Source organism: Schistosoma mansoni, assembly GCF_000237925.1.
Source record: "Schistosoma mansoni, WGS project CABG00000000 data, supercontig 0483, strain Puerto Rico, whole genome shotgun sequence".
NCBI lineage: Eukaryota > Metazoa > Platyhelminthes > Trematoda > Strigeidida > Schistosomatidae > Schistosoma > Schistosoma mansoni.
In genome coordinates, this window is record NW_017386306.1 from 874 (window position 1) to 20,024 (window position 19,151).

Sequence of the window (19,151 nt, forward strand, 5' to 3'; positions counted from 1 at the left end):
ACAACAAAATAATGTGTCCCTATGACACTATTAGTTCCTTCTTAAGATATCCCTTGTTCGGTATAAGTCATTTAAAATAGTGCCTACACATTGAGACAAACTGCAGCTACGGTCACCAGCCCCCGAGTCACATCTGAAACCATCGGTTGCAAATATTTGTGCTCAGCGAGGGAAGGCTAGTGCCACAGAACCTACAGCACAGTCGTACCTTGTCTCAAACGCACACACTCAGCATATTCACTTTTCAATTGATTTCTTCTCTTTATCCTCATATTTTAAGAGCAACAATAACAACAAAGAAGCACACTTGCGTTAAAACCATAGAGGAATTTGGCAGTGCAGAAGGCATTGTTTCACTAAGTGTAGAAACCACAGGAACTCGAAGTATCGGAATTAAACATTACCACACAGTCCTGTTAACCACATAGCGTCTCCAACAATAGTCCTCTCACTGTTAGTTAGCCGGCATGTCCTGCATTAGTTCCTATCCGCTTTTTCCTTTCTTTTTCCATTTTTGGTCTCTCTCCCAGTGGTGCATCATACGGTAAAATTATGTGCGCTGTTGAGTGTATGGTACTTACCTTCAGTCAAAGAAAAAAAAGCGATATGACTTCCTAAGTCAGTAAGTGAGATGCGTATCTGTTTTGTGCTTCTTCCTTTCTTCACTTTTATACATGCCGGTAGCTGCTTGTCGCGAAGAAAAAGAGAGGCAGTAATTTATTGGGATGTCTCTCGGAGTAAAAAAATAATTATAGGCATATGAAGGAGGTAATTAAATTGGGAATATTGCCAACGAGGTAGCAAAGAAAAACGAGCCTCCAACAACAAAACGGCAGGTGCCATCGAGCGACACAAATGACATCTCAGTAACATCCCGTGAGTGACATTGGGTATTGCCCATCTGTTACCTATCCAATCCACGAAAGGTGATTACTCACTAACTCTCCGTCACTTGTACTCAATTCCCTTACGAGGAGAGAGCAGTGGAGTATCACCTCATGTTACAGGTAGTGTCACGGGAAATTTTTTATGGGCATCGCAAGGCATCGCAATTCGTAGCCCCACCAACATTCCCGTACGGATACCTATATTTGATGAGATTATCTTGAGTAGTTACTTTCCTCAAAATGGGTGTACAACACGCTGCCTCCATGAGTAACACAATTACTAGCGCTAGATCTGCCGCCAGTAAATCACTGCCAAGTTCTAAATTAATATCATTCTTGCTTCATTCACAATCATGGCAGGGACTGGATGTAAATTTTACCATGATGTTTTGTAGCGCTTAGTGCCTCGTAGCGAAAATATGGCTCCAATTGCACACACAGACGGTACCTTTATACCAGCACTAAACGTCTTTACGTACATCGTCCGTCCCTAACCAAATGCTCAAAAAATAATTTGAACCAAGGCTGGCCGATCAGAAGTTTTTAGACAAACTGGGTCATTCACTTTCTAATCATTATTTACAACCTTATTACATTGTCCGTTGGTTTTTGCACCCTTCGGCAGCACCCCCAAAGTGAGTTAGAGCGTATCGATGGCGCAAGCAGATAGTTGTTACCGTCATTGTCATATTTTCTCTCTTTTGTCTTGATCGAGACAAACGAGTATTGTTTACGTTCCGCAAATACCCTGCAGCACACGACACGAATAGCCGATCCGCTACCGCACCAAAGGTGATGAGCAATGTTTTATAGTTACGATGGGAAGCCATCTTTTTGACATACTGGGAAAATAATAGACTGGCATCTTATGAGCCGGATAAAAATGGCTCGCTAGCTAAGACAGCACTCCGCGTTGAACGCATACATCCCTCACGCGGGTGTGTGTGCCGATGGCGAGCTCCACATTGCTACGAAAATAACGGTATGGTCACGAATATTCCTTTATCATGTCCAGAGCAGAGGAAAGTTGCCACTCAGAGCTATTCGAGGCGGGCACCAAACAAAATCCAGCGTCCATGCCTAACCTCCCCTAAAACAGCGCAAATCAACCACAGTAACCGCACACAGTACCACCGGTACATTCAATGGAAGGAGCGCTCTTTGATATTACCTCTGCGCACTCGCCCCAGCCGACGCTGCCAGTGAGCGGCCGTACCATCGATGCCGTGGCGTTCCGCCTTCACATGGACACTCAACGAAGGGGAAATTTTGCACACTCGTCGGTGCTCACACCCGCACGCCGGAGGCGGACAAGCCGGAAAGAAAAACACTTGAGAAAGCCGAGGCCGACGGAACATTCCAGTTGGTAAGGCCGATTCTGAGGGCGCACCAACTCGCGCGCCTCCCGACAAAATGCATGGAGCGACCTTCCCTTACCATACAGAAGCGGCGCGATCACGAAGAGAAAATGAAAAAGCAATTCCGCAACCCAGGCATAAGGTCCAAAGAAACTTCCCCGCATTTACTACAATGACAGACCCAAAAGGCACTGCGCAAAGAATGTGGGGCGGAAAATACCGTGAGAGGCAGATCATCGCTTCACGGGCTGTGGGCGCATTTTTCACGTAGGTTCTTGAAACTGGAAGACTTAGATCTGATCGCGGAACTGTGAAACCTTTTCCCGACCGAACGGACGACTCCAAACAGAGAGAGCAAAGGACAACTTTTAACTGAAGCTGCAATGTCTAAAGTTGCAATCGGACTAAGTCGAGGCACCGGAGATAGAGCTGAGAGAGGTTCGAATAATTGTGGCAGGATGTTGACCGTGGCGCCGAGGCACAAGAGCCAAATGCTGGTAAAAGGGTGTTAAGCGAGGGAAACTTTGGTGAGGCTGTGCTACACGTGCCGCAGGGTCGCATTGCCGTTCATACGAGATGGTGTCACTTAACTCTGTGGCTGCGTGAATTGTGGAACAGCAAGGTTACATGCACATGCGCCTATCAAGAATACGCGGCAGTGGTTTACATGTGGTGGGTCGATGCGTTAAACTCCTTGAGTATTCTCCTCATTTTATACAAGGGAAACTGAATGAACCCGCGTAGGGGACACCATGCCGCCCTCTGATGAAGGGGCACCTGAGTTTGATGGTAAATCGTCTGATCGGGGCCACGCTACGGGGAAACGAACTGAGTGCACATGTTACAACCCCAAAGGTTGAATATAAATCCTGATATTGAGTATAGATGACCTTTTCTTTAAACGCTCGTAACATCCAATGAAAGGATTACCCACGCTCGTAGTCGATTTTGTCTTTCAAAAAATGAAATGTAAACTTCAAAGGGAAGTTCGCCCTCATTGTCAGGCTCTGCCAGGGATCAGCCTGTGGTTCAAAACATTTGACCATGACCTTCTGGTGTGTGACAATTCGTGCTCCGTCTACTGAAACTTTGTGAACTGAGGGGGTGGAATTTTTTCTCGGTGCGTTTCAGGAACAATATGTATTGCATTGACTTTGGTTAGTGCATGCTTATTCTTCGGAACATGAATTAGTATTATTGTTATGTTTTGTTGAAAGATGACAAATGGATGAAGATATTCTAGTGCCGTAATTGCTTGTTAAATTTCAGTGTGAGTATGATGTAAATGAAATATGGGCACAATTTCCCCTCTGAGACATTGTAGAATACCACAGGGATGGTAGTCACATCGAAGTCATTGCTATTCGCCTTAAGTGCATGTACAGCATTAGGTACCGCCAGCTTACTAGTCTGTGTAACAGGGGGCTCTCATTGTCGTCCTTGAACTTATGCATGCTAGTGTTGAAGGAACTTTGTGACATAACGTCTTTGTATGTGTGCGATAACATTAATTGAAGATAGCACGGATACCCGAGATGTCAATGTCGATACGAAACAAGAAATGCGAGATCAACTTTCTTTACTGTGAATGACAGGTTGCCACTATGGGGAACACAGCGCAAGTGGTAAGCGAACCATTGAGTCTGTGTATGTGAAATGATAGACACTTTAACAGCAGTCGCAGTTTTCTTATATTGGAGTGAGTGAACGACATAGTGTGATAAGAAAGTAATCGACATGAAAAATATAAGAAGGAAACAGTCCTGACCTGTTTGCAGCAGTACTTGCTTCTGTTAACGCAGCTGTATGTTTTTGATGGGAATGGTTTGTGTAAAAAAACTTTTCTGTTTCTATGTTCATTGTCTATCCTCTACAATGTTGAATATTGCTATCTTCTTTTCTTAGTTATTAGGTTCTAAGGTGGTAGTGAGTGGTAATATATGGATACACTGAATTGCTGGCACCTACTGGTTCGGTGCAGTATTTACAGTCATACGTTTGTCACTAGTCCACCATCACGGTTGATACATTTTGCACAATAAAACAAAGAAACACATTGGCGTTGATATGTTTGCTTGTTTATTCAAACTTTGCGAATATATTTAAGGCTTTGTATGTGCTTATCCCTTCCATATTTATCAGCTGCTATTGTTTTCCCCATCTGACCATGAGTCCGTCGGATATATCACTAATTACTGTGAGTTGGCGCAATCAGTATTTCTCAGGGTTAGTTCCCTCACATCTGGCACCGTCTGTATGACACATATTTGTTTATCCGTGCGTTCACCCTCTTGACCATAATTTACACATGAAAAGAGTCCATTGAAGTACTCTTCGTGAGCCCTGTATTGATTTCTGTGATGTTAGTGTATTTATGAAGTGTGATGACTTCATTGACAGTTCATTTTCTCTGCACTGTAATGAATGTGTGAGTCTTCTCTGATGTAACTCCGTTATAAGAAGCAATTGCTCTCAAGAACATTACCTGACAATCTCACTCCATGCAGTGACTATTGTGTATCATTGCTGAATTTGGTTTAATTTCGTTCTCTCGTTAGAAATAAACTCACAGGGAGGGAGAAGGTAAATTAAAAGGTAAATTACACAGCTAAAATGGCGTTTCACTGGAACGATATGATTCACCAGCATTGAATATTATGTTTGGAAATAGGAAGGCAATCCATACGATAAGGGAGTATCCCTACACAAACACATTTCGCTGCAGCACACGTGGCTTCAAGCTATATCTTTTTCTTCTTGTGGTCAATCCACGCAATTGTGTGCAGCAGATGTGATCTTTCACCTCCAACACCGGAAGCGAATGCACATGATCTGTATGATTATGCGGTATCTAACTCATTTAAGGTTGGAGAAAATGGGAGACACTGCTACCTGTGTCGAACAGAATAGCAGGTGCCAGCACTATGGACAGCTCATGAAACTTAAAGATAAAGAAACTTCAATAGCCTACAATACATTGTGGTATACAAGATGCCAACGCTAATGCTTCACATTGTGTGCATGCCTGTACTCTACTGCAAGTGTGCGATGTGTCCAAGTGTTCTTGTCCCTCTGCTCAAGGGAACTGACGTTAAACATGTGAATAACCACTGATTATGTTTATTTCTTAGCGGTCATTGAGCCGATATTGTTATCTGTAGTTGTGTTCCATCCCTTCTTTGCCATTGTTGTTACCTTCTAAACAATAGCGCTATTTGTGTCACGGTAATGATAACAGCAATTTCGTAATTGCTGATTTAGTTTGTTTCCACTCATATACTATTCGATGTTAAGATAGCATTGCGAGTAATGTGTTAGTGTCAAACACAGAAGCTACCAACCTATTCAAATATTCAAACGCAGATACGTGTGTCCATCTGAAATAGTGTTTGTTCGTCATCTAAATGGAGCGCACACTCATTTGTTTTCCTTTATTTTTATTATTTCTTCGTTCATATCGTGTACTATAGCGTAAGAGTGTGCACAAATGTGTCACCATTAGTTTCCCCAACAGTAGGTGTTGTTGGTTCTGGGTGGATCGTTAGTGTTTCCCCCTCCCTCCCTCCCGGATAATTTGGTGACTCTCGATGTTGAGCTGTGTGTAAAAGACGGCAGAGGAAGCCGAGTGGTGATGGTTTGTGTCCGTCGGTGTGTAGAGATTTAAAATATGGTGCGTTTCCGTGCTAGATCGATGCGTGTCGCTTTGTGGTGGTGTGTATTTTGCACAGTGCAATTTTCATTGTTCATGTCATGTGAGGGCGCATTTGCCCATGAAAAAACTGGGGCGCGTAACGCAGGCAACGAGTTTGAACATTGCGAATTCATGCTAGTTAGTATTGTCATACATGCACGGGTATTTGTTCATCTTGGGTAGGCGTATGTCACACTTCCCAAAGGGCACACACACTTGATGAATTACAAAATGAAGAAACATGTCTCTGGTGATTACATGTCCGAGAAGCCTATTCGCGCCTCAAGGACCCATACTGCATCCCAGCAATCTAAAGGTAGAATGCTCCGTCGAATAGCGGTGCGACAACCTGGAGAAAGACAGAATAATTTAGTCGTTGAAAATATTACCCTTCCTCTTTGTTGGGATTCGTGTGAAACAGTTGTCGGGACGTCGCCTCACTTCCCAGTAACACGGGAAGTTCCACCTAATATTACTGCGTTCATCACTATCGCCCCCGTATCGTAATTCTCTATGTCGACGCCGGTATCCTTCTCCGCCTAACATGATTCTTTGACATTATGAACCATCACCTAGTTAAAGACAATTGAGTAAGGATACTGGCCACTGTATATTTGTTTCTTCGAGCTTCTGGCCGCGTATTTTGGACACGGGTAAGCGTGTCATGTGTGTCCTGCAGTGGCGCCACATGCCCGGCACAAAGATGATGTCTTTGGTGCTCCTAATGATCGTATCAGCGGCATCGTTGTCTGGTGCAGCAGATGATATACACGTTAAAGTATATTATTTGTTGTACGGGGCCGCTGTTCCTGCACATTACAATGATGCGATCGGCATTGGTTTCAATGCATCAATGGCATCAAAGCAGTGGCTTCGTGAGTCGAATGTGAGTGTGGAAGTTGTTCATCCGTCATCGTACGACGCCGAACCCGTTGATGGCTTGCAGACGGCCATAGAACAAAACAGGGATGAGTTATTTGTGTCGGTTGGGCCCCTTAATGACGCTGACGCATTATCTTTCATGCCTTTGCTTAAACAGGAAAACTTGGTCACTCTTGGTCCCTACACTGGTTCAAACTCTGTGCGTGGGTGGAACCCAAATCTCTACTTTCTATTTGTTTCGCCCGTTGCTGAGTTACTGACACTGCTTCGTTTTGCAGTAACACAACTGCGTTTGCGACGGATTGGTTTCATGTACCTGCAGAATGTCTCATTTGGGGACAACGAGTACTTGCTAGCTGTGGAGCTGATGTCGCATATGGGTCGTGAATTGTGTGGCGTGTTCACTGTAAAGAGCTCTGTAACGGGGGAAGCGGATTCTTCCGAATTTGACACTGCATGGAACCGGTTTGCAGAAACGCATCCGCAGGGTGTGATCATTTTTTCACCACTGTCAGAAGATACAGCAAAGTTCATAAAGAATATGATTGTTGATAACCGCACACGGGATGCGCATTTCCTTTCCACTTTACCGCATGAGGCTGAAATCGAAAGTGCGTGGCGGTGGGCAGCTGATGCTCTCAACGTCACGTTGAAGACCGACCAAGTGATATTAACAGGAGTCGTCCCCAGGCCGACCAGCACTGAATACGCCGCTGTTCGTCGTTGCCGAAGTGATGTGGAGTCGTACTTAAACGACCACACCAACTCGGGCCAGTACAGTTCTTTGAATATCACAGATCTCTACGGTGTAGACGGAGAGCCAGTGATGTACGGGTGGATCGTTGGTGAGGTGTTGTCCCAATCCCTAGCGAATCGCGAGTTTCTTAGTAGCAGGAAGGAATACATGGAATCGCTTTACAGGCAACGCCGGTACGTCATTAACGACCTTGTGATTGGTGACTTCGGTGGGGAATGCGGGTCAGCGGCAGCTGATTACGGAGCGGCCTGCAACTGCAACCAGGGGGGGAACGTGGTTTACCTGAACTCTCTATCAAGCGATTACGCATTGGTCGACATTCGCAACGGGTTAACTGTATTCAATCCGTCTAGTTGTTACTACGATGGCATGAGAGTGGAGTCTCCCGTGAATGGTTTGATATTTCTTTTGTGGGATAACCCGGCTGCACTAAGAGCCAATGGGGAGATATACGGTGGCGTTAGTGTCCTTACTGGCGATGGAACGTTTGGTCAATCCGACCGCTTGTTTTTACAGGGTAGAGCTTCGGCGTCAAGCGCTGCATCTTCAGCACTGATGCACGAGTTGGACACTAAGGTTGTTACGGCTCTATTTGGCGCAGTGAGTGAAGAAATGCTTGCGACGGCGGATGTCGTATTTATTGACCCTATAACGCTAAATCCGGAACTTCGCCATAACGGAAGCAATGTGATCTACCTGTCACCAACGCTGGAACAGCAGTTATTTGTGATTTCGGGGTATCTGGTGCGCAAAGCGTCTGGAAGAGCGTCCGTTTTATTTCGTGGCAGGAACGCGCAGGGAGTCGAGGACGCAATTCGAAGAACGTTTTTGGCCACCGGCACCTCGCTGGACTCATTTGCTACGTTAGACAAGGTTGCGGCATTGAAAGAGAAGCTTCCGAAAGACGGATATGCCATTGTCATCGGAATCAACGTCGCTGATGTCGGAGAGCTTAAAGATCACCTTGATGCTAACCCTGATGTGTATGTATTCGTGCCGTTCTTTGACATGGCCTTGATGTACAGTGGTATCGCGCGCACATTTAATGGCAGCCCGAGCGCTTACCGCCTTCTCTTCCCCACGAGTCTGCCCCACTGGGCAGACGTCAACACAACATCAGAGACCGTACGAAGGTTCCACGCTGCGCTACGTGCTCCTTCCGTTTGGACGCCACTGAGGTTGCTTGGGTTCGCTACCGCAAGGTTCACGAGGACTGTCCTTCAATTCACGGAAAAGGTGACCCCGAAGACTCTGACCGAGACCATCTTTGCACAATCGGTCATTGCCGTTGACGATATGCGGTATGGCCCCTTTGCCAGTGATACCTGCGCCGAGCCCCTCGGTGGGGATGCCAGTGACGCGGAAAGCTGTATAGTTAACTACGGCGCGACGCGCATTTCCCTGTGGTCCGCGGCTCGGGCGTTAGACGCCTCAGTGTTGCCACTTACCTCGCCAGTGACACCGTCGATAAAATACCTTAATCCTCAAGAAGGCCAACTCACGAACGCCGAACTTGCAGGCCTTATCGCTGGCGCTCTCATCGCTCTGGCGGTCGTTGCGGCATTGGTAGCAACGATGTTGTATTTGTTGCGCCTAAGTCGTAACAACAACCGTGCACCTAGAGAGCCAACTGACCCCGTGACACTAATATTTACTGACATTGAGAGCAGCACTGCGTTGTGGGCTGCACACCCTGAGCTGATGCCTGATGCCGTCGCCGCGCATCATCGTATGATTCGTTCACTGATTGCGAGGTATGACTGCTACGAAGTCAAAACTGTTGGGGATTCGTTCATGATAGCGAGTAAGAGTCCTTTCGCTGCCGTCCAACTCGCACAGGAATTACAGCTGTGTTTCTTGCATCATGACTGGGGAACAAATGCGATTGATGATTCCTACCGTGAGTTTGAGGAGCAATGCACGGAGGGAGAATGTGAGTACACACCGCCAACTGCACGGTTGGATCCTGAAGTGTACAGTCGTTTGTGGAATGGCCTGCGTGTACGTGTTGGAATCCACACCGGGTTGTGCGATATCCGACACGATGAAGTGACGAAGGGATATGACTACTATGGGCGGACTCCAAACATGGCAGCAAGGACAGAGAGTGTGGCAAATGGTGGTCAGGTGCTGATGACGCGCTCAACATACCTGTCACTGTCAGCTGAGGAGCGTGAGCAAATTGATGTCACTGCACTTGGTGCTGTTACACTTCGTGGTGTGCCGAAACCTGTGGAAATGTACCAGTTGAATGCCGTGCCTGGTCGTGTCTTCACCGCACTGCAATTAGACCGCGAGTACTTCGACAAGTCAGATTGTTCCTCCGCAACAGCCAGCGATGTAAGCTCCGTTCGCGGAGGAATGAATGGGTCTTCGCTGATGATCGCCAGTTCTCTACAAGCTCTTCTGGGCACATTCGCCGCAGCACAACGGCGGAAGTTGCTCGTTCCCTTGTGTGAGCGTTGGCATGTGCCGTTTCCTGCTGGAGCGAAAGACAAGTGGGACGATAAATGCTGTGAGGAAATCATATGCCGCATCGCGGTTAAAGTTGGACGTGTGGTAGATCTCTGCGCATCCAGTGGCACCGAACGGTCAGTCAGCACGCTGAGGAGCGCGTCGCTGATTATTATTGCAAACCACTTTGCGGAACATGAGGCATAAAAAACGCGAAGCCTTCTTCCTCAGCAACAAAACTGCGTCTTCGCAGTTGAGGCCGTGTGTTATATGCGTAGAATGAAGTGTATCGGCCAACACTTACCACCTTTAGAAAGCACAACAGCCAATTTGTTGTTATTTGGTGTTTTTATTCTTTTGCTCGTTGAAAATGACTCTCTAAGATATCTGATTATCCTCATACCATCGTTAAACGGATTTTTAGTGTTTGTGAACACTGAAAGGGAACGGTTACAGTAAACCTCAATCTGTTTCTCTTTGCTTTTGTTTGTTCGTTGTTGTTTTTTTTGCAAAGGGATGCAAAATGACGCGCAATCTCCACCACCACCCTGTCAACGGAACAGAAAAAATAGTTTATTGACATATCGCAGGTGGCGTTGTTTTTGTTTTTTCAGCTATGGTACGCCTACTTGGATGGGGAAAGTTTTTTTGCATGCACATGGCGTTAAGTCTCTTTACGCTTTTATTCTTACTTCTAGCTTTTTGTTTTTTCTCGCTACCTTTGGTGCGCAAATGTTGCCGCTAGTTTGCCCGTTAATTCAACACTAATTAACATATATGCTGTCTAACTACAGCAATGCGATGCAGCTCTTCCTGGTGGACGGAAACCTCTGGGTTTGTAGGCACGCATTGTGTATCTTGCCCTCGGTTTCGCTGATGTGCCATTAACCGTAACAGCGCAGCTGTTCACCTGCATGAGTATGATACCTCTTGTGGTTTCCACCCCACGGTAACTATGGCATCCTGTCATTTTTGAATTAGTTGCACACAAAAGGAAAGTTGCAACTAGACTTTTTGGAAATGCCGCTTCGCTTTCCCCTGAAGGGGGGAAGGGCTTTGCTCCCTTCGTGTTTCGGGACGATCAACCAAAAGATTCACGGTGCGAGCGCACCCGCTACTTGCAGTGGAGCGCGTGAAGGGGGAATTGTTTCAAAGAAGCGAAACAACGGTTGGAAAAGACGTTTACGGGTTGCAACGCATTTATTTCCCGTCAATTACCATGAGCAGGTGCTGTGCAATGAGCTGTCGCAGTTGTTGCAACTTCAAGACTGTGGCAAGGCAGTCGCTTGGTTCATGCTTGCCGGAAACCACAGCCATAATTAGTGGATTTTAAGCCGTCACGCGAATAGCGACCAAGGGGAACCAGCCTTACAAGCCACCTCAATTTTGTGTGTGGGCCCAAAGTTCAAAAATGCATGGGGTGAGCTTTTGCCGTGGCACACACTCCTCAGGCGGAACGAGGGAGCTGAGACAATCGCCGTGTCGGTGCAGTGGCAGTGCTCACGGGGAAGCGCAGGCACGGACCACTACGCAAAAGAAGACCTCTGGCAAGCAACCCGAGATTTTTCCCCCGCTGTTGACATTAGCTGATGCGCCCGAGTTGGTAGAGAAGGGTGGGCACATTCCTTCCCATAGTTGCAACCACCTCCCTCCAGCGATGGCGTTTGCAACTGTATTCCAGCATCACTTTTCAGGGATAAGCAGCCACCACTCATGGGAAAGGCATCTGCAAAGTGGAGAATCCCATCGACCGTTTTTTCGGCATCCATGTAAGTGAAGGAACCCGGACACTTAAATGGTTTTTTTCTTTCCATCGTACATCCAAAGGGGGGATGGCACCCCCCCCCCCCCGCGCACTTCGCGAGCATCACTTGCGACGTTGGTCGATTCAGACAGCCCGGAGGGCCATATCGTCCGTATGCGCAACGTAAACGATGCATGGTTCGTTTTCCTCTGAATATGAAACGTCCTGAGGGGAACGATCGAGCCGACGCAGCTGGCGTCATTTCCGACAGTAATTCCCACAGGAGAAAGATAACCCAAAGTATCGTTGGCGAGACTCCACCTCCCAAATAGTTGGGAGAGCTCTCGCTCCCACTTTCGGCCGCGCCTCTCGGTTGCACCGGAAGCCTCATCGCGGCGTTGGCACACGGCCGCCATCCGTGCGTGCAGCAAGTTACGCGCCAGCGCCTTCTTTAGGGAAACTTGAAGGACGTTGGTGGAGGGCTGTTGATGAATGGGCGGAAAGTGCTGCGAATTGCCTGACTCTTGGGATGAGGAAAGTAACCGAGACGGCGCGGGAGGCCGTGGCAGCGCACTTGGGTGAAAGGCAGCTGTCTCCTGCTTCTTGTGGGAAATGTCGGACGGAGCCCCAAGCACAGCAACCATGGTGCTCAGTGGCGGATGGGACTTGAAGGGCGCAAGAATACGAAGGGGCTGGGGGCGGGGGGCACAATCCTCATGCTAGTGTTTTCCTTGGATGCGCAAGTCGCTCCTACGCGAAACTGCTTTCCGAAGGGCCCTGAACGCGTCTCCGGACGTCGCAGTGGTAAAATAATGGAAGATGGGAGTGTACCAGTGAGGAAATGAGAATCTTGCTTCCATGGCAGTGTGGTGAGTTCCCCCTGCTTGCGGAAAAGCTGCCACAAATGAGTGTTGCAAAAGTGCAAAACCGTACGTGGAGCAGTGGAACTGCGCCGGGCTATCTCAAGGAAAGAGATTAGCACTCCACAAAACCCTTGTTGATGAGCGGATCGCCTTTTGTCTGTTGAGCGAGACAAGGATGACGCCTGGAGAGGCGGCTTGCTTTAGCGTTGCTGGCTACCAACCTCACGGAATAGCTCGTAACTGCAAAGGAGGTGGTGTATCAATACTAGTGAGGGAGGACCTACCAGTCGATACCGGTATGGCCGTTGTTGGGGGAATTGAACAAGCGCATGCAACAATTCATCTTGCACGTGGAACGGCGCTGACTGTCACGTCGGCATACATCCCACCAAAACACACCTTCACGACAAGTGACCTAGATACGCTTCTGACGACTGACGGTGCCCAGCTCATCGGTGCAGACGCTAACGCACACGCGTTGGCATGGGATCGCGCGAGCCCACCAAATACCAAGGGTGAAACCCTCACACAGTGGTGCATTGACAACCAGTTTCTGGTATGTAACACTGGTGAGTGCACCAGGTACGCGCGCCACCTCGGGGAGTCCACCCCTGATGTGACACTGTCAAGGAATTGCACAGTGTACACGTGGACATCGCTGTATTCTCCCAATAGCGATCACCATCACATATTTTTCGACGTTATCGTTGGAGAGGCCACAGGTGCACTGAGTTGCCTGCGGCTTCGAAAGCCCATGTACGCATGGCTAAAAGCTGACTGGAGGAATTTCCGTCTCAAGGTTGACGAGTTCTGCAGGAAAATTGGTAGAGAGAAGAACGTCAACACCCTGGAACAGAAATTGAGCCCCGCCATCCGCATTGCGACGAAGGTCTCCGTCCCCCGTGGCTGCAGAGCAACGCCACCACATTGGACACCTGCGCTCGCGAAACTCGATGAAGAGATCGCTGGATGCGGACCCTCCCACCGAAGGGAAAAGTTGGTAGCCACGCGTAAGCAGATCCTGGACCGTACCACAAAGAAGAAATGGAGCACGCTATGCTCCAGACTTGCGGTGTCAGACCGCTGCAGTTGGCACATTGTCAAGAAGGTATATGCGCCACGACCACTAACCACACCGGCCGTACTTGTTGATAACGCGGCCATCACGGACTGCCGTCAAGCTGAGAGGTTCATTAAACTGTACTCGTCCCGCGCAAGAAGGCACCCCGACTCACACCCACCGGCACCCATAAAGACGATAGCGAGTGAGTTCAGTCCCATCACGATGGCTGAACTACGGAGATCGATCAAGCTGCTACCGAGTGGATCCGCAGCCGGACCTGATTGCTTATACAACGAGGCACTGCAACATCTCGGCAGAACAGCGCTGAATGTTGTTCTGAGGCTATTCAATGAGAGCCTACGAACGGGAGTCGTGCCGCCTGCATGGAAGACTGGTGTTATCATCCCCATCCTGAAGGCCGGAAAAAAGGCGGAGGACCTCGATTCTTACAGGCCTGTGACGCTCACAAGCTGTCTCTGCAAAGTCATGGAGCGCATAATTGCCGCGAGACTTAGAGACACTGTTGAGTCCCAGCTGACGCCGCAGCAATCAGGCTTTCGCCCCGGATGCTCAACGCTCGAACAACTCCTGCACGTCCGCGCTGCCCTCTGCCGTCCCACGCACCAATATCGTACGGGCGCTGTATTCGTTGACTACGAGAAGGCATTTGATACAGTAGACCACGACAAAATTGCGAGGGAAATGCACAGAATGAAGGTATCACCCCACATTGTGAAGTGGTGCGTATCATTTCTGAGTAAACGAACTGGCAGAGTGAGATTCAAGGAGAAGCTCTCCAGAAGCAGAACATTTGAGCGAGGAGTGCCACAAGGAACTGTCCTTGGCCCAATCATGTTCATTATTGTCATGAACTCGTTGAGCCAATGCCTTGCAGAAGTGCCGTTACTGCAGCACGGATTCTTTGCAGACGACCTGACGATGCTTGCGAGGCACACAGAGAGGGATGTCATCAACCACACACTACAATGCGGTCTAAACGTGGTGTTACAGTGGTCAAAAGAGTACTTCATGTCTGTCAACGTAGCGAAAACAAAGTGCACACTCTTCGGGTGTATAGAGCGCCACCCCCTTACATTGCAACTGGACAGCGAAAGAATAGGAGCTGACAGGACACCAAAGCTTCTAGGAGTAACATTCCAGTGTCTGCAGGGGATGGCAACACATGCGACCGAAACGAGACGCAAGATGGACTTCCGACTACTGCAGATAGCAGCCATCTCAGTTTCTACATGGGGGCCAAGACGACAAGTACTGAGAGCTTTTTATCTAGCACTCGTACAGGCACACACCATGTATGGCATTGAGGTATGGTACTGGGACGCTTCGGAACGAAGTCGCGACCTCCTTGCATCAGCACAACACAAAGCCAGTCGCATCATAGCTGGCATACCGCATGGGACGCGCAAAGAGGACTCTCTGCTGGAAGCAAACCTCCTGCCACTCAAGACGACCACTCTTGTGCGCAGCATGAAATTCATGCTGATGTGTGAGTCACGAGGCGGATGTTTGCGGCGCAGTGCTGAAGAAGTATACCACAGCAAACACCCAGTCAGAGCCCTACATTCCCGCATCATGCGGTCCTATCCCCACCTCCGCATTGAGCCACACGAGCACCCACTAGAGACATCGACGCTCCGCCACAGCTGCCGACCGATATTTCACATGCAGATAAAGCCTGTGTGCGCTGATGACCCCGACGATGTTAAAATGGAGGCTTCCGAAAAGTGGATTGAACGGCATTTTGCACGGAGGGGGAAGGAGCCACCGCGACGAGAGCACCACGAATTGTGGACTGATGGATCCGTGTCCCTCGGTGATAAGTCCGGAGCAGCTGCCCTGCTCTATAGAAACAACACGCTGATTTGTGCACCCAAGACCGGAGAAGGGGGACTCTCATGCGGTTACAGAGCGGAATGCGTAGCATTAGAGATAGGACTGCAACGGCTGCTGAAATGGCTTCCGGCATACAGAAGCACACCGAGCAGGTTGTCCATCTTCTCTGACTCGCTGTCAATGTTAACAGCACTGCAGACAGGCCCCCTAGCCGTAACGGACCCAATTCTGAGACGACTATGGAGGCTTCTGCTTCACGTTCAGAGAAGGAAGTTGCGTATCCGACTGCAATTTGTGTTTGGCCATTGTGGCGTGAAACGGAATGAGGTTTGTGATGAAATGGCCAAAAAGGCCGCAGATTTACCACAGTTGCGAGACGCATGGATCCCCGACATCATTGCTTATGCGAAGCGAGTGCTTAGGTCGGAAGAAGTCCATGAGAACACTCATAGGTTTGGTATCACGGGCAACCACTTTCCAACAAAACATAAAGAAGAACTGACGAGGGAACAAGAAACGGCACTGGCACGCTTTCGGGTTGGGTCTTCAAGACACTATGGATGGATGTTGCGAAAGATCAACCCGCGTGTAGCGTGCCTCCACAGTGCCGATGGTGTAACCCGCAACATGCAGCGATAGGACCAACAATACAAACAGTCCCAACTGTTGCGACACGCACTGTTCAGAGAACCTCCGAACCGACCAAATGTACGGAATGTGATGCCACATACCAATGCCGCTCGAGTGCTGTAACGCATATGGTAAACAAACATGGCTTTGTGCGAGCTGATGCCCTCCGGAGGATCAAATACGGCGATGCAACACCTGCAGTGGATATCCCCCCGGAGCCCCCTCCAGTGGTGGCGATCGTTCCTCTACCATCGAGCACACGAGTCCCGATGAGACCGCAGGTGCTTCATTGTACCCTCTGTGCCTCCAAATTCGCAGTGCCAGGCCGACTATTACACCACCTTAGAACAATACATGGCATAGGTAGCGGTAGTTGCCGCGTGAAAAGGGGGCGAGAGAACGAGGACTCAGTGCAAGGAGATGGTAAAGCCCCAGCAGCGCCAGCCTCTCAGGATACACGGAAGCTGCCGTTTCAATGTGACCTGTGTGAGGCGAGCTTCGGTACACGCTCTTCCCTGTCACTACACAAGAAATTCAAACATAAGAGCATAGTGACGGAGGACGGTACCGTGGTGGTGGTGCAATTCCCTCGTAAGCGTGCCCGTGAGGGAAACGTTGACGTCCCGGGGAAAGGCGAGGTGCAGTGTGGTGTGTGCCAAAAAGTGCTCAGTTGCAGGGACTCCCTCATCCGACATTGTAAGGCTTTCCAAAAAGGTGAGGGAGTCGAGCTTGAATGCAGCAAAAGCACAAAATTGTGTGCCACTGATTCCCCGCATACAAACACATCCATGTTGGTGTGCCCGACATGCGGAAGGCAGTGTGCTAGCAAAACTGGCCTCACCCTACATCAAAAGAAGATGCACGGTATGAAGGTAGAGCGCGCTGTTACCAGCCAACGCGGCGACTGCGAAGAAACGTCGCTGCACTTGATGAGCTGTCCCGGTTTGAAGGAGTTACGTGTCAGGTTTGCGGTGGAAGGTGAGTGTGTGCAGGATATATGTTTCTCTAAAAGTCTGGCGCAGTTTCTCATTGCGGTTGAACGGAGCCGGCCGCAGGTGAAGTCCTCACCTAATGTAACAGTCATACAACCCACTCTCCCTTCTACAACTTCCCCCCTTATTGCCGAGTGTGGAGCTAGCAGGAAAAGCACCGGACGCAGGAATAGTCCAGACACCCTCAAAGACAGGGGGTATGCAGTCAACAAGCAACAGAAACAGAAAGAGGGAGAGAGAATAATAAACGAATAACAAAAATCAAAACAAAAGGATTGCTAATTGACATCTCTGGGAGAGTCCAGGGTGGGAGGCTTCTCGCCCCATCTGCTGTATTCCGTTTAACTGTGGAGCTACAACAAAAATTATAGAGAGTGTGTTAGGCCTAATAAAAAAGGGAGACTCTGCCACAGTCGCCAGACCGATAGCATCTCAGGGCTATACGGTGATGGCTGATGCCCGCGCCAGTGGGGGGAAACTCTCACGAAGGCACGAAGAAAATTCCAAAAAAAAAAATCATTTTCTTTCAAGTAGTGCTATTATACCGGAGGGGGGTTATTCGACCACCCGCAGCATATTAAAATGCGACTTCACTCCTAAATATCGATCGATAAGGGAGCGGAGAAAACTAAGCACCTTCTAATACTTCATCCCCCGATCAACTTCATAAATTTTATAATGAAACCAGCTTACGTACTGTTTTTCCCTCTCCAAACGAGTTGCCATCATCGCATTATGGTAAATATATTTCTAAGTCTTCGACAGCAAGATACAGCTTCCATTACAACGTTGCCCCGCTTATTTTTCTTGTTTTGTATTTTCATACACAAAATGAACATTATTGCGTATAATTAAACAAATTGCACATTATTGCGTATAATTAAACAAATTGCACGTTATTGCGTATAATTGCACAAATTGCACATTATTGCATATAATTAAACAAAGTGCGCATTTTTGCGTATAATGGCACAAAGTGCACGTATAATGGCACAAAGTGCACATTATTGCGTATAAATGCACATTATTGCGTATAAATGCACATAATTGCGATTAAACAAATTGCACATTATTGCGTATAAATGCACATTATTGCGTATAAATGCACACATTGCATATAAATGCACATAATTGCGTATAATTAAACAAATTGCACATTATTGCGTATAATGGCACATTATTGCGTATAAATGCACATAATTGCGTATAATTAAACAATTTGCACATTATTGCGTATAATGGCACAAAGTGCACATTATTGCGTATAAATGCACGTTATTGCGTATAATTGCACATTATTGCGTATAATTGCACAAATTGCACGTTATTGCGTATAATTGCACAAATTGCACGTTATTGCGTATAATTGCACAAATTGCACGTTATTGCGCATAATCAAACAAAGTGCACATTATTGCGTATAAATGCACATAATTGCGCATAATCAAACAAAGTGCACATTATTGAGTATAAATGCACATAATTGCGCATAATTGCACAAATTGCACATTATTGCGCATAATTAAACAAATTGCACGTTATTGCGCATAATCAAACAAATTGCACATTATTACGTATAATTAAACAAAATGCACATTATTGCGCATAATCAAACAAAGTGCACATTATTGCGTATAAATGCACATAATTGCGCATAATCAAACAAAGTGCACATTATTGCGTATAAATGCACATTATTGCGTATAATTGCACAAATTGCACATTATTGCGTATAATTAAACAAATTGCACGTTATTGCGCATAATCAAACAAATTGCACATTATTACGTATAATTAAACAAAATGCACATTATTGCGTATAATTAAACAAATTGCACATTATTGCGTATAATTAAACAAATTGCACATTATTGCGTATAAATGCACAAATTGCACGTTATTGCATATAATTAAACAAAGTGCGCATTATTGCGTATAAATGCACATTATTGCGTATAATTAAACAAATTGCACAT

The 19,151-nt window shown here is 47.5% G+C and overlaps 3 protein-coding genes across 3 annotated transcripts; 2 read left to right on the forward strand and 1 right to left on the reverse strand.

Moving 5' to 3' along the window:
- Positions 1 to 1,430: 1,430 nt before the first annotated feature.
- Positions 1,431 to 1,717, reverse strand: Smp_186520 (hypothetical protein; the record flags this gene model as incomplete). The annotated part of the gene is made up of 2 exons (XM_018792200.1): positions 1,431 to 1,439; positions 1,565 to 1,717. The coding sequence occupies 2 exons, from the start codon at positions 1,715 to 1,717 to the stop codon at positions 1,431 to 1,433; spliced, it is 162 nt and encodes a 53-aa protein (XP_018644082.1).
- A 4,925-nt stretch (positions 1,718 to 6,642) lies between these two features.
- On the forward strand, positions 6,643 to 10,236 carry Smp_113460 (receptor-type adenylate cyclase, putative; the record flags this gene model as incomplete). Its single annotated transcript, XM_018792201.1, has 1 exon — positions 6,643 to 10,236. The coding sequence occupies one exon, from the start codon at positions 6,643 to 6,645 to the stop codon at positions 10,234 to 10,236; it is 3,594 nt and encodes a 1,197-aa protein (XP_018644076.1).
- A 6,075-nt stretch (positions 10,237 to 16,311) lies between these two features.
- Smp_186470 (hypothetical protein) lies at positions 16,312 to 17,430 on the forward strand (the record flags this gene model as incomplete). Its single annotated transcript, XM_018792202.1, has 1 exon — positions 16,312 to 17,430. One exon carries the CDS (start codon positions 16,312 to 16,314, stop codon positions 17,428 to 17,430), a length of 1,119 nt encoding a protein of 372 aa, XP_018644077.1.
- Positions 17,431 to 19,151: the final 1,721 nt, after the last annotated feature.